This window comes from Colias croceus, chromosome 16 (assembly GCF_905220415.1).
Source record: "Colias croceus chromosome 16, ilColCroc2.1".
Taxonomy (NCBI): Eukaryota; Metazoa; Arthropoda; class Insecta; order Lepidoptera; family Pieridae; genus Colias; species Colias croceus.
The window spans coordinates 6107694-6123730 of record NC_059552.1 but is presented as its reverse complement, the minus strand read 5'-3'; the positions used below and the strand labels follow the sequence as shown (position 1 = coordinate 6123730).

Genomic DNA, 16037 nt, shown 5'->3' with positions numbered 1-16037 from the left:
CTTGCAATTAAAATAGTAACAGAAATGAGAAAAAAAATACATTAAAACAGCCAAATAAAAATAAAAAAGGTCTAAAAACAAACAAAAACTTTTAAAACGTACAAATTTACGTATTTACGAATTTTTATTTGATTTTCCATGCGAGAGCGATACATATAATAACTGAACCGTTTCTTCTAGTATGATATTATATTGCTATTATATTTTTATAAAAATGCAACACAATACATAATTACGTTGTTTGTTTTATTAAACTACTATACTTAAAGCGAACAAAGACAGCAATTAAAAAGCTTTAATAATAGAAGCACTTTAAAGATCACTAAGTTAACTGCTCTTAATTATTTAATACGTTAGAGTGGAAAGTTTCCTCTCGATCGCACTCATTAAACCGTGACTAATTGTAGGTTAATGTTATAGATTATGCGCCCACTTATTTGTTACTTAGCTTCACTATAATTACTTAGTGAATTAAGATATATAGCTCGTTTATCTTAAATCGTCTTGGATAATTATGTTTATCTACGTATTAATTTAAATATTATGCAATTCGATATGCATTAATGCTACATGCACTTGTGTGTGCGGTTGATTTTTTATTATAATTTTCACACGTAAATCCTTATTATTTTAAACTGAACATAATTACTGCATCCTTTACCTTTTGAGGCTTTCCATATACCTAAGTAGAACACGTACCTACGTCGTACGTACTATATCAAAGGTAGAGTATAAAAATCCGTGCTCGCATCGCGGCATCCATTTATATAGTAATCCTTCGCGTATATAATATATACCGAGGTAAATGTGCCGTGAAACCAAACCCACAAAAGATTTTCCTCGTGACAAAAGTTTCCAAACCATGTGAATGCTGCTCAGTCGCGTATTCACGTCTTATAACACCGAGTTATGCTCTGCATATACGCAGACGGCAGACATAGTCACGGGAATATTGCGCAAATGTTTGTTTAGAATTTTTGAATCGTAATGCATTTTTGCTTTTTAGTTTTTAACACTTGGATATTATAAATTGATAATTTTATGCCTATAATAAATACATATTAATATTACATCTACAACATCAAACAATCTGTATTAATTGTATAGTCATAGGTAGTAACCATCGGAGGGTATAACGAAAACAACGAATTTCAATATCCTTTATAAGTAATCTTTAATCTTCCCCAGCTGCCTTAACCCAAACTTAAGCAAACTTTAATTTGGCCGATAATATAAACACCAAAGTTGGCAGATAAGTACCGGCGGAAAAGTCGTTAGGGGAAACGAGAGATCTCGAGGGAATGGCGCTGGTATTTAATCACTTCTTAAGTAAATGCACTCTGGAAAAAATATTGCGGTACGGTAGCGGTGCGATATTGTCATTCATAATAACAAGCGGGCGGGGTGGCAGGGTGGGATGAGTGAGGTGTGAATCTCTACCGCTCGGGGTCGTGTCACGGCAGCCGTTTCGACGCGCCTCGTCTTTGTTTAGAATCCCTTGCTTTCGCACCCACTTTTATACGAATAACTATCAACTTAGGTACTATGATAGCTTTCACGATCAATGACCTTTCAAAGTTAGTTCGCTACGTATTTACTCGTATAACAGCGTGAGATATGAGAGTCATTATTTCATCGTTGTCGAATCGATATAAAATATAAATTACTCTTAAAAGTTTTTGTGAAAACAAAAATCAGAGTTAAGTGGCGCTCGCACCTTTTGACACAATAAATCACAGCTGTGAGCGGCCAATAAAAAATATGTTCCACCCTCGGCGAAAAAGCAATTAATTTTCGGCCGCCAAATAAAAGATTGTGCCCATCCGAGCGGGAAAAATCGACAAAGTAAACTCGAGTATCAGGCGGGGGCGTATTCATACGCGGAAGCGGGCCGAAACAAAAATAAAGACTGAACCCGCAGCGTACAATAATAAAGTTAAACGAGACTAGATAGAAACGGGAAGCGCGGGAAACGAGGAAAGTGGAAAAAGGGGAATAATAGAGAAGGAGTAATCAATTTCAACCGAGTCGTCGCCGCCGGCGAAGCTCTAATTTAAATTTTAAAATATCGCAGCGTGCCCGGGGGTCCGTGGAGGAGTTTTTAATTTGGCCCAGTTCAATTTTAAAAATGCACGACACTCTGCGGCGACACACCAATTCACTTTGACCGGCGACGCTCTGAAACAGATTGAAGATGTTTTGTGCTGCGCTGCGGCCTGCGACTCTCATTTTGGAAAAAATGCCACGCTCTTTATTTTTTTACTCGCGTTATAACAATGGGATTGTTTATCAGAAAAGGAAATTACAAAGAGCCATGTTTCATTTAAATTCTGCTTGTATTCTTACTTAATGAGTATGTACCTACTTAAGTAATTCAATCAATTCGACGGTGTATTTTTATATATCGCATTTTATAACAAATAATGAAATGAAAGAATATCTTCCCACCTCATTAAAGAGAAAGCTCGAAATTGAGCATAGATCATTAAAACTTTTTGTCCTCAAAAGTCAAAACCGTTGCTAAGTGTTAAATTATTAAGCAACTTCTGAACAAAACCTTTGGAGTGTTCATTTGATGTCTTTGTCGACTTTTTTTTTCATAAAATTAATAATAGTTATTTTTTCAACAGCAACAACGGCCTGACTTGCCTAGATTACTTCAACAAATGCACGCTGCTCACCTGCCCGCGCATGGCGCTCCGCCCCTACCATTGTTGGGGCAGGGTGCTTTGCCCCCAGCGGGACTTCTCGGCCTAGGAGTCCCACCACACCACCCCCTTTCAGTCTTAGCCAAACCACCCGACATACACCGGCCAGATGATAAGGGAAATGGTAAGTTTTATTAAATAATTCTAAATCATATAATTCCTATTTCCAAATATAGAGATAATCTTAGATAATCTTCTTAGAGCTATCTATCTTCTACTTAAAACTTCTAAAAACTTTTTCATTATTTTTTAAACAAACTGAAACACAGATTCACAAAAAAATACTGAATAAAACAGTAGTTTCGAAGTAAATTCACAGAAGCATTGAAAGAAAAAAGTTGAAATCATTACTGCTCTATCCGTAAGATGAATATTTTAAGAGGTGTCGTATGTTTGCGTGCTCGACGTGTTTGCGATGCGCCATCTCCGGGGACTATTAGACCTCCGCCTCCCTCTGTCTCCAATCTCACTTCTGTTCCAATATTTACCACTTCCGAGAGGCTTTTTGAACTCACTGTTTGCGTGTTTTCGGATCGATGACGGCTATACCGCGTCAGATATTGCTTCGAGAGTGTAAACAAGCCACTTCTTTGAATTATCGCTCACACATCTGTTTGAATAGTGTCGGTAAACATTACGAAACAATCGCGTCGTTTTCGAAAGCGTACATCGATCAAATTAGATATTCCGCACGACGGTCGGGTTCAATCGCGGAACGGTTAATCCGCGCATCGGATCTGGGAGCGCGCCACAAATGAAAATGTAACACAGAAATGGGTTTGGAAGCCGCCCGTCGCTCTGGTTAATTACAAAAGCAAGCGGTAATCTGCGCTCCGGGATGTTCCCGGCTTAGCGCCCCCCGGCCACCCACGCCCCCGCTGCCACTTCCCTGGCTAATTTGTGCCATTATCGGTGTACTGATGTAAGAGTTACCGCGCAGACCTCCCCCGCCTCACCTTACCCAATTAATTATTCCTTGCCGTAGTTAGAGTCGCGTGTTTTAGTCAATTAGTAACGTAATTTTGCGGGTGACTTGAGTGTACGCTGACGCGGACCTCCTCCGGCACCGACTTTAAACGTTTGCTAATTTATAAACGTTGCGAGTCGTATGAAAAATATTGGCTCGACCTCAACGAGCTTCACTAATGGCTATTTAAAGCGCAAAATTATTACTAAATAGTCTAATTTGTATGGTAATTATTATGACTTATATATTTCGCATTCTTAATTTTGATGCATCATAAACTCTTCCAAATAAGCGACGTATTAACTCCAAAAGTTAAAGTATAAAATGGTAGTTAATTAAATGTTTGTGCGGCAATACGTTGCGGACTGCGGTTAATTGCTATAGATATACAAGGGCGTGTGTTCGCGTGGATAGCAAATACAAGCGGTTAGCTGGCCAATAATTGAGGCTATTACATTTAAATTAATTGTAGCTGAACGTTGCAGTACTCGATTCGCCATATATTAATGTACATATGCTGTAACTATAATCACAGCTTAGACCCAGTAATTACTCGACAAATTGATGAATATTAACTATAGTGTTAATACCTCTGTTGCTTTGCCTGTATATCTACTAGGTATAGGTATATGAGATTGGTTATAATTAATTATTGATTATTTCCTAGTGTTAACGTACCTGCTTCTCAGTTTCGTATCCTTATTAGTTTATGCGACTTTAAAAAATTTATAGAAAAGTATTCTTTGTTTTATTATAATCATTAATCAGTTTGTATATACATACATATATACAAACTGATTATAATAAAACAAAAAATGGGTTTCAATATTCTGGATTCCGTATAAAAATCTATATCATGAGCAAAAAGATGAAAATCTATTTAATTGACTTTGTACTCGGAGCTAAAATAAAAACTAATGCAACTGCGAACAAATTATGTATAGTGGGTATAATCATACATACCTATAATTATTATGTAGTGTGGTTATATTGATGGGATTGGCATTACAAACACGTACAATATAATATCTTGTGAGTGATTAAAGCTCAATCAAAGCATTTCAAACCGCTATTTACGCTACATAATTATTTTGTCATCCATTACTGCACATATTACATTATGAGGTTGCCTTATGAAATGTTTGGAATATCTGTCTGCTTTACATTTTTATACATGTCATCTACTATACAATATATAACGTAAAAATTTGAAGTATGTGTTACTTTTCAGTCTCTACATAGATTTGTCTAAAACTCGGAATATTCCAATCTAATAAAGTCGCAAAGCATTGCTATAAATTAAATAGATCATCACTTTTTTCCACTTGTTAAATAATTACTGATTCTACTTGCCTCAATCCCTGTCAATGAAGTTAAGTTTGCGTTCCACAAAAAGATCACATACCTAAACAATAAATTATACATTAGTAGGTAGGTACTTTTCGTGATTGACGCAGTGGAGTCGCGAGGGATGGTCGCGTCGACGGGTCTTGTAATATTCATGGACTATTAGCTGGCCCGCGGATCTGTCACATCACACAACACATCCTTACATTTGATATTATACCTGAATAATGAATATCTCATGCAATTGTGGACAACTAACTGCTGTGCTATTGTCTATCAACATTAGGATAATATTTAAACTTTTAAAGTATAGAAATATGGTGGATTTTTCAATAAGTTTATATGTTTAATGAAAATGTTTATAATTTCAATTGATTTCTGAAGATGAAATAGCATTTTGGTTCTTTAAATGTATGAAAATGTATAATATATTAAAAATGTAATACAATAAGCAAAAATATGTACGATTTTATAAAATCGCTCTTGTCTGTTCTCAGGTATCAGTTCAGCGGAGGAGAGACATGTGAGTACAAAATTCCAACTAACTTCGACTTGTTAAAAATTCACGACAAAATTTCCCTTTGAAAAATTCTCCGAACAGCCGTGTACCACATTTTGCATTTTCCATTTGGGAATGTGAGAGTCGAGGAGTGTTGCGCTCGAACACGTTGATTTCATAACACGGCCTCTGAAACAAGTGGGTGGTGCAAGTGACGCACCCCACCTAGGGTTGCCGGTTATGCACTTGTAAAGCACCTAGTTCTCTTAACACACTTTCACTAACAAGTATCGCTGACGAGTTTTTTTTTCCTTTTTGAAAATGTCGAATTTAAGTAGGTATATTTTAAATTTAGGTTATGTAGTTCTCGCCCTTTTATCTCGGAATGCACGCGGAAGGTATTATTCGGATTTATCTTTAACAATAATTAAATGTACTAAGACTATATAAAATTGTGTTTCATGCAGATAACTGAAGAGATAACTGATATCTTGCCATTTTATTTACACATTCACTTTTACGTATCTTTTAAAAGGTCGTCAAATTCACAAAGCTCCGTTGGTTTAAATTTAAAATTAAGCGTGCAATCTGCCCGTAATAATTTAAAATTTATATATAAAATGATTCTCGGAACCCTAGTGTGAAGTGAAGTCGAGCGAACGCGTCGCGGTCGTTTGCGAGGTGTTGCGAATGTCGGCTATCGTAGTAGCGCAGTGTCGAGTGGGCGGACCCACCCTTGTCTCTAGGGTTGTCGACTGTATTATGCCATTATTATGTTCCATTAAAATGAAAACTTTGGTTGGGGAACGTTGAACGTTTAATCTACATATTTTACGATTATAGCTAGGTATTTTAGAACAGAACAATATGATTCAAACTTGTTATTCCAAACAGTTATTTTTCTGACAATTTTTAAATTAAAGAGACGTAATGGTAATGGGAATATGAGTCATTGTAATATATCAAAAGTTTAGGAACCATACTATGTAATTTTTTATATGACAGAAAAACTAGACTACCTCTTTATACATTCAAATCCACACGGATAATCTAGCATGCAAGTTTCGTATTAAGTATTAATCCGAATGGTAAGTGTCAGCCCTAGTTTGGAGCACGACTGAGCAGCGGCTCACCGCACAGATGTGCCACCGCCGCAGCGCGCTGCAAGCGAAATGCATGCGAATCGATATCGCGCCCCCTTTCATAACATTGTCTTTGTTGCCTAACCTACTTCTGACGACCTTTGCTTTTATGTACTGTTTTTGACATCCCTATTTATGTCGTTGAACTTTTTGTTTTGTAGCTGCTTAGGTCTCTCGACACGGGAGGAATATATGTTTTCTTTTTTCTGAAACTTATTTAATCTAGACTTTCGTAACATACTAAGTTGTACGAGTTCGTGTTACCTCAATACTAAATAAAGTTAATAAGTGAATAGAAAAGTTTTATATTGGCAACTCTCCTTATTGCAAATGCATTTTGACCTCAATTCGTGTTGATTTTAAGAGTCCATTCACGATTCTATTTGTTCAAACAAACGAAGAATAGCATGATGCGTATGCAATCCAATTTGTTGTATAATAAAGCTAAAAGCGCAAAGGAAACTACTAGCAATAAAGTTGGCGCAAACAGTTACCGGTACGCCACCGCAAGCGGGCGTCTCAGGTTACATTTCGTATTCTTGCCTCATTCATTTCCCCAGAATGTTTTGTTGCAAGTCTGAACATTACTATGTTGCCCACTCCTACGAAAGTATCGAATTTATTTAACGTTTCTCCGTAATATTTACAAAACATTTGAGAGAATTTCGCTTCTGGCATTTTTAAACATCGTTAAAATTCAAAGACACGTTGTACAACAAATTCTTAAGATGTTTTCTGAACGAAGCGAACGTTTACACTTGCATATTAAAACCCACACTAATTACGCAATTCCAGGCAGCGAGAAAGCTGCTTAAATTTCCACGAAATAACTAGGATTACGACTGCCAATTTACACCGACACGAAATTGAGCAGCGGCCCCTCCGGCAGGCCTTTCCACAATTTCATTTGGGTAACATAATAACCGCGGATTTATTTCCGGCTCCCGCTCTTTCGCTGTCAAATCGCGCCTAATATTCAATTTAGCGCCAGAACCACACAAAAACTGTTCAGAGTCGGTTCATTACGCCGCGCATCTTGCCTCTTCATCCTCCTTACCTTATCTAAGCCATTCTGAATAGCACCCTCGACGCCCCCGACCTCACACCCCGCTCACTCATTTCGAGTGGAAAACTCGTAGGGCGAGGGCCGCTCAACCTTGCTTAGCATTCTACACGACTTCTTTATTTAATAGATGCCAGAAAACCCCGGTCAGAATAAATTTGCGTTTGTTCCTCGATATGGCTGGCTCGTTTCGTGTTCGAAAGTACCTGCGTCTGTAATTAAGGTAGCGGTGGCGCGTGTAAATGCGACTTATTTATAACTGCGTAGTCCGAACACTTTATTAAAGCATTAAAACGAAGTTGTATAAAGGTGTTTTTGTAGTGGCGGCGGCTTTAGCTCGGTGTGTTTACGCGCGGTAGGTACCCGGGCCCGGCTCACGGAGTGCGCTCGACGCGACAACCCTCGCAATTTATCGCCCGAGACTTTCCTTAATTGGAAAGAATGGCCACTTGTAATTATTAAGACGCCCTAAAGTGAAACAGATTGCGCAATGCTCGTGTATTCTTTCCTTTCTTTTTGGGATATAAAATAAATAAGACTTCAATTTACTTTTATGTTCTTGTTTTAATGTCAATAAAGTTGAATGCGCTTTGCGTGTGGTGTGAATTAAGAGAGATTAAGATTGATAATAAGATTTTTTGTAACAGACCCACATTTTAGTTATCTGTAGTTTCTAAACGATCTGTCTCTGTCGATGCTACTTATGTTCCGAGTTCGGTTGGACTCCAGCCAGTTGATAAGGCAAGGAAATTGATGTGCGATTGCAAACTTTACTATCGGAAGATTTCTAGTAAATCTCTTTTTAATAGAACATTCAACTTATTTATATTTCAACGACGTCGTAATCTAACAGTTTCTATTGGCATGGCAATATAAGACTTTTAATAAGCCTTATATTTTAAAACTACATTTGTAAACGACCCAATTTGAACAATTCATACAAGTTCCATCACGTCCATAGCGTTCGAAGTTACAATTTGCAATCGTTTCTTATTCAAATCTCAAGAATGTTCCGAGAGCACTTGGGTGAGCGTCGCAATGCAATATTGCATGTACAATGGCGCAGGTACCCGTATTGTTACAGTCTGTTCAAAGAGGCGAATCAATATTGAAAATTACTACCCTGCTATTAATAACATAAAGTTATGTAACGGCTATGTTTATGGGCTAGTTCTGATATTCTGCAGACAATAGTTGCGTTTTATTGATATGTGGATTAAAAGTTTTCAACCTCATTTTTTTCTTTGTTAATTTTTATTTTATATTATATTTTCTTATAATATAATTTTATGAAGAGCAAAATTTTGATTGCTTATCGTTTCGAAAATACAATTAACTTCAAATTTTTACCGAGTTTATTGACTATATTTCAGTTACAGTAACTTATACAATCCAAGTATCATCATCATTTCGTATTAAACATTATTCATTACACTATTAAAATAAATGGAAAGCAAGAACCATTTTCACATCGTTACCGCCCAATGTATGTTCCCATACTTGTCATTTGCATGTAATTGTATGAGTGCACCGTTGTCGAGCTGAATGTACTCAGGCAGTTGCGGCTTTGTTCGAATCTTGGCGTATCGCATCGATTTATGCAGGCTTGATCGAATCCTCCTCCGCATTATAACAATACCCCCCTGTTCTATACGTGAGAATATTGAATATTACATTCTTATTCAGGAACTTCTTGTTCGATATAATACACGGCCGGTACGTGCATCAAATAACCTGTGTAAAGAAATTTTAAAGCACCATGTGGGCAAGTTTCATTTTATATGTACATATGTCGTTTAAAAATTTATAATTTTACTTTTGGAAGTATTCGTAAATAAAATTTGCCTTTCGGAAAATATTTTGCTGCTGATTTAAATGATCAAATGTGATTTGAAGTCAGAAGAAAAATAAATTAGTTTTTATAGAGACATGAAAAAGTAGATGTATCAATTGAAACTTACATTTAAAAGCGTAAACAATCTAAACCGCTTTCCATAAAACAAGATAAATAAATAGCGCTGTAACAGCTACAATTGATTTAAGGTATAACTAGTAAAAGCAATAATGGTTTATAAATTCATTGTTTCGCATAACGCATTTGATCGGTGGACGGGATGCGATGAGCCGTGCCTCTGAACTGCCGAGTGCCGACCATTCATATTTCAAATAAAATATGCGATACTCTATGCATTTCCAGTTATGAATTGAACGAGGCCTAGGGTATTTTGATTGAGTCTTTTGTGTTGCTTTTTTTGATAAATCCGAATGATTTTCACGCTTTACAATTTACATATTATGCTATATCAGCTATTTCATTATTTATATTAAAGTGCTGTATTATTTAACACGGATTAAAATATTTACCCCCTCGAAATTGTAATAGAGTTACCGTGGCGTAGTGTCCAATTAAAGCGAAAGGGTATAAATCGCAACAAATCGAATTACAGTACGCTATATGAAGTCAGCTATAGGTATAGTATCGCCGGCGACCGCAGGACTGACGTTCGGACGAACACGGTCCTCTATTGCGGTCGTTGTTCACGTCTGTGCGACGCGTGTGGCCCTCCCGCATACCGCAAACCATATGCACTATGCACTGTTAATATTACCCTTTGAGCGAATATTCTACGTAGACACCAATATGTTGCATAACTACTCTATCCATAATTTGATGCCTCGATACCACGGGAAATAGTTCGCTATCTATCCGAACGGTTTAGAATTTAGATCTTTGACATCCCCTTCCAATGATGCACATTAATGAGCGAGACTATCTTATCATTTAATATTAAATTATTCTATTTTATTCAAACTTACGGCACATTTAAATATGAATGTGAGTTTACGAAATCGCAAACTAGCTTTCTCGACTGGGAAAATGCCACGACTTTCTAAATTGACGTAGTCAATGCATATTGTAAGTGATAGACCTCATTAAAAGGTCTTCTGATCACGAGTTCATCATTAAACAGAGCAAGAACAATAGTTAATCTTATTTATTGTGTTATATCTATATCGAGGTAAATTATGTTTGAGAAAAGGAAGATAGTATCGTTAATCCACTCGATATCAAATGCTAAGTTTAAGAGTTAACGGCAAATAAAACAAACATTAGTTATTTAATTAAATTCAGCGGAGTGCATCGAGATAATTGAAATCGGTGCATGTAATTAGCAGTTAGACGGGCGATAGCTCGCGGCTCGGCGTCTTCATAATTTATCTCAATTAGTCGCCGGCGTAATGGGCGGAAGGGCGTCTTGCCGCACGGTAGCAATACGCATACATTGCGAGCGTAATTACCCACTGTTTGCTGTTTCTGCTTCACTTGACATTTGAATTTACGGCTGAATATTGGGCATCAAGATGGCTCTGCATTTAGTTCCCACATAGGTATATATAATATAACATGTTATATAGATACGTACATTTTGCTAGATGAGTATGATGTCATTGATGTATAAAAACAAATTGGTATTCAATATACCGTTCCATTAAGTGTGGAATTTATGAATATACGAACGCATAAAGTAAATATATTCTCCTATTTTATCCGGCGGCTCGTTTGAGTTGAATGCAAACGACAAGAAGTAAACAATCGAAGTCGTGAGGTGTTAGAAGGTAGGCAGGTTGTGCCGCATTATATTATGTGTAGGCTGCTCTCGGTGGCATGTTTAACAATGCGGTCGATGCGGCCTGTTCCCATCCTGCTAGTCGACACGATTCGCCTCTACCACGAACACACTCGCCTTGCGCCCTTCGTGCTTATCGCACATTTACATATGCTTCGCCGCTCCACGATGCCGTGTTCGAGCATTGAACATGTTTCATGAATAAATTTGTAATCCAATTCTTCACTTTCTAACGTCGCTAATGAAAACAGACTAAATACTCGTCGGGGTCGGAGATCGAAACAATCTCCGGTTCCCATAAAGTGATTCATCATAAAAAGAGTGCGGGCCGCAGCCCTTTTTCGAGTTTCCTCGTTACGGGCTAAGACGAGAATCATTAGGAATTAAATTTCCCCTTTCATTAGTCCCTCAACCCTCGTATAATTCCGGACGCGGAGCAATAACAATATAAATCCCCCGTCGCGCCGAGCGGGGGATTAAGGCTTGTCTCGACCCTAATTTAGGGCTGCCCTCGGCCCGGATTAACGAAGTGGTGGAACTCGCTAGGGTTGTCGTTGCGCATAAACTTGTTACGTGTTTAATGTTTTATCGCCGGTAGGGAGCTCATTCGAAATAATCGCGCGCCTCGTGGCGCTGATGATGATCTGACCTTTCGTTATCCTAATCCACCTATTTAGAACATAGGTTTTGCATATTAATTTATAGCTTTCAACAATAGTCTAGATTCTCTTAAAGTAGTACACTTTTTATGGGACTTGTTATAATTTTATCGACATCTGAATTGAAAAAAAAAAAAAAACTTTCCAAGTGAAAAAAATACCTCAACAGACATCTTCTAAAAACTCGTTTCAATATTAATATCCAACTGTTATAAATATAATCAAAGAATAACCAGTTTGAAATGCAGAAAATAAAAATTTGTAAGTATGAAGATAGGTAGGTAATATTATAATTCTTAAAGATTCCAATCATAAAATAGCCATTCGCTTCTGTTAGATGTTAATTAATTTTATATCGATATTTTACCACGTCAAATGAATTCTTCGTGGTAGATAAAGTTCCGTTGAATCACTTGCGGAGGTGTAACGAATTGTTTATCCCTGGTATTAAGTCGGAGTGAGGCACATATTGCACTCTCGGAGGGATTGATCCTCCCCTCGTGTCTGAGAGCACTATTTAAGGCGTTTCAATTTGTCAACACTTCACGTTTTATACGTAGGTAGGTACTTTACTATGTGAAGTGATTTTCGAGCGAAAATGCTTTTATATTTCGAAGTTTTATTTTTATATATAAAAACTTTAAGTTGTAATTTTTACAAATTGCTCTTGAATTCACAATGTAAGTTTTTCATTTGCGTATTATATATTTTGCTCTGTATACTGTCTGTTACAAAATAGTTTTTCCTTGGTCAGTTGACCCTGTTTTATTTAAGTCAAAAACTTAATTAAATCTAAGGCGTAACATGAAAGGCCCTAAACAAGCGAAAGCCAGCTGTTGTTCCCGCAGATTTAGATGATTTATTCGGTCGTCGACAATTTTCCGAACGAGTTGTCAGACAACACGGCAACGTAACTCGATTCGAGCTAATTTATTTAAGTAATTCCACAAAGCGAGCCCGCGCACACCGTATTAAAATTTGCCCTGCGACCGCAAAGTAGACGCTAACACAAAATTAAAGTCGTCGACACTCAAGGGCTTCGTAGTTTCAAGGGGAGTTCCATGAAATTTCTCTTGGAATTCCGAAATGGCGGATGAGTTTCGCAAGTCAACTCAATTATCGTTTTAATTAAGGCGCAGTGCCACGTGACATTTGTTTGCGTGCGTGAAAGCGATCGTAGCCCCCGCTCCCCTCCCCTCACCTCGCCGCCCGCCCCGCCCTGCCGTCCGCTCCTGTTAATTGTGCTAATTACTCCTGTAATTGAGCAAAGGGTGAGCGAGATTGCTTATCGACTGTTGCGTACTATTTTTTTAAGTCATAATTTTTTGGCATTCCTATGGTTAATTATTGAGTTCAATGCTTTTAATTTCACATTAGATTATCATTATTAATTATTATTATTTTTTTCTCATCGTGAGTGATTATATTTAGAAGTTTTATAAACGTAAAAAATTTAATGCAATGGTCGAAGCGTATATCTTTTTACAAGAATAACATAGTTAATAGTTACACGTCAGTTGTAGAAACAGCATCAAAGCAGACAATTTGGTTATTTGGGGTCGGCTATAAACCAATAGCAGTAAACGCAATCCACCACTCGCGACTATAAACTTTACGAGTCACGTAAAAACGCGCTCGATACGTCGACTCGCTACCATAAATTTATGCTAATGTATTCTTTATAGGAGTTTAATGCGTATTCAGAAATTCCTCCATTATTTATGTATTCGAATGAACCGGCGAAGTTAATTTTAAAGTCGCGATGCGCCCCGTGGCTTACGTTCGCTGCCGATTAATTTTTTGTAAAGTTTTCTGGGCCATGTTTGTGATTAACGCGGGTGCTCGTTTCCGAGTGATTACCCGCCGTTTTATTATTTTTACAAACGTTCAGGTAGCAACCGGTTTAATAACGCTTAACGTTCGTACGCATGAATGGATTCTCATAAAACGTACGGCTACACCCAGTGTATCATAATTCAGCATACAATGGATTACAGCTTAATAGGAAATGGAAAAGTTAAACGGAGAAAGTTCGATGACAAGGTGTCATAAAAGGAGTCGTGTTTGATAACCGGTACTCGCGATAAAAGTTGGGAATGTCGCGTGTAAATCGTCCAACTTTTCAAAACTATTATGGGTGAAATATAGTCAGAACTCAATCCGTACATTTCCGAGCGGGCGGTGTATTTATCTATATCCCCCGTTTCCGCCCCCGGGCGTCCGGTTAACCGCCCCCCTTCCGGTTAACCGGGCGGCGGCTCCAGCGCGCGCGGCTAAACGGCTCGTCGCGTGACCGCAGACAATAAGCCCGGCCCGGCCGGCGTTAACAGCGCGCCTGTGTGTTGCCACTTTATATGTTACGTCACAGACCCACCTCCTCTAGGGCTATCGAAAACACTATAATTTCAGTTTTATTATAAATTTATATTTTGTTTTTAATCCTTAGTAGTTCAAAATTTAATTTATTTTGTATAAATAAATTTAAATTAATTAAATTAAATTCCAACAAATTTAATCCTTTCTACACATAAATGTAAACTTTATTCCTACAAATGTACGTACATAAAATGATAAAATATAAATTTTTGAATGAACTTTATAAAAACATAATACAGCTTAAATTTTAAATTAAATTTTAATTAATTATTTGTATCATATTATTAAAACAGCATAGGTACTTACATGTGTAATAATCTAGATATAACATAATCCTATTTGCTTTGTTTTTTTTTCCCAATGTTTAAGTGTGTACCTCATTGTATTAAATTGTGCAATTAAGTAAGTACTTATAAGATATTACCGTGCGTACACGTGCACCGTTTTTATCATGTTAACAATACGTTGGGGTGGGCAACCCTACGCGGCGCGCTTCGACATGTGCGCGACCTCTGCGAGGCAAACGGTAGCCGATAAGTCCTGTTGTCGGATCTTGTAGTCTCGTACTTGTTTAGCGCCCGCCCCCTCTCCCGACCCTCGCACCCTCGTACCCGACTCAATTGCCTTTTTCTTGAGGTCGACCCACGTAATGGGATAAAGTACAGATTAGCTCTGTTCGCTTTTCTCCTCGAAAATGAAAAAGGTTTCCACATATTACAATACCTACTGTATTGATAGGAGGCTTTCGAGTGCTTGCCCCGTATTAGCCGTAATCTCCTTATTTTGTTACTTGTGATTTGTGAACAACACTAATCATTATTCTATCACATCATGTGATTCATGTGTTAGTTCAATATAAATGTACATTTATTTTATACAGCAACATTGTTGGCGATAATAAAGAATTATACGCACGTAATGGATACTATTATACCAGACTAATTCGAGCTGTAGACCGCAAATTCAATTTATTAATGACTAACCTCAAATCACAAATGGCCTACTCTCACGCGAGCGGCTCGAACGAGCAACATAAAATCCAACCAATCGAATTCGACACGTCACGTTATAGCTCGTTCCGTAGGTCTCTCGAAATAGCTGTAAGTACTTGAAATTCGATATCGAGTGCTGTACATTGGGTGGCCGTTAAATTAGACCCAGAGCACACGCGCTCTGCGCAATAAATGCCAATCCATAGTGTAGACAGCTCTTATCTCAACCCAACGTCTTTTATGTCAATACAAATCTTTATGGACACATCTTCACCATTAAAATATCAAATATCACCGACCACAATAAGCACCCTCATCCGATTTATTGTAAAACATAACAATTTATCGACCAATATTAATTATCTGATCGTCTAATCTGTCCGTCGTAAAATCTTTTGTATGTAGGTAAATATAATCGAGTAATCTGGACAACAATAATGATGATGTAGGATATTCAAATGAAAGTATATTGTGTCATAAGGCACGGTCGGAGTCGTGGAGGCGATAAATAGATGTGAATCTGGACATAAAGTGTTATTGTCTGCGAGAGGCGGGCAGAGCAGTAAGTCACAGCGGGCGGCGACAGGTCGGCGGCGTGGCGAGCAAATTAACAGCCGCTTGCCACTAGCCTCTAACTTAGTGCCTCGTAAAATTA

General features: G+C 37.6%; 1 protein-coding gene across 2 annotated transcripts in view; it reads left to right on the top strand.

Moving 5' to 3' along the window:
* LOC123698453 (protein groucho-like) overlaps positions 1-16037 on the top strand; it is a 49839-nt gene that overhangs the window by 25194 nt on the left and 8608 nt on the right. For both annotated transcript variants that reach the window (XM_045645081.1, XM_045645080.1), the window contains exons 6-7: positions 2631-2832; positions 5520-5545. In XM_045645081.1, coding sequence (XP_045501037.1) covers positions 2631-2832; positions 5520-5545 — 228 coding nt within the window. The remainder of the gene's footprint in view (positions 1-2630; positions 2833-5519; positions 5546-16037) is intronic.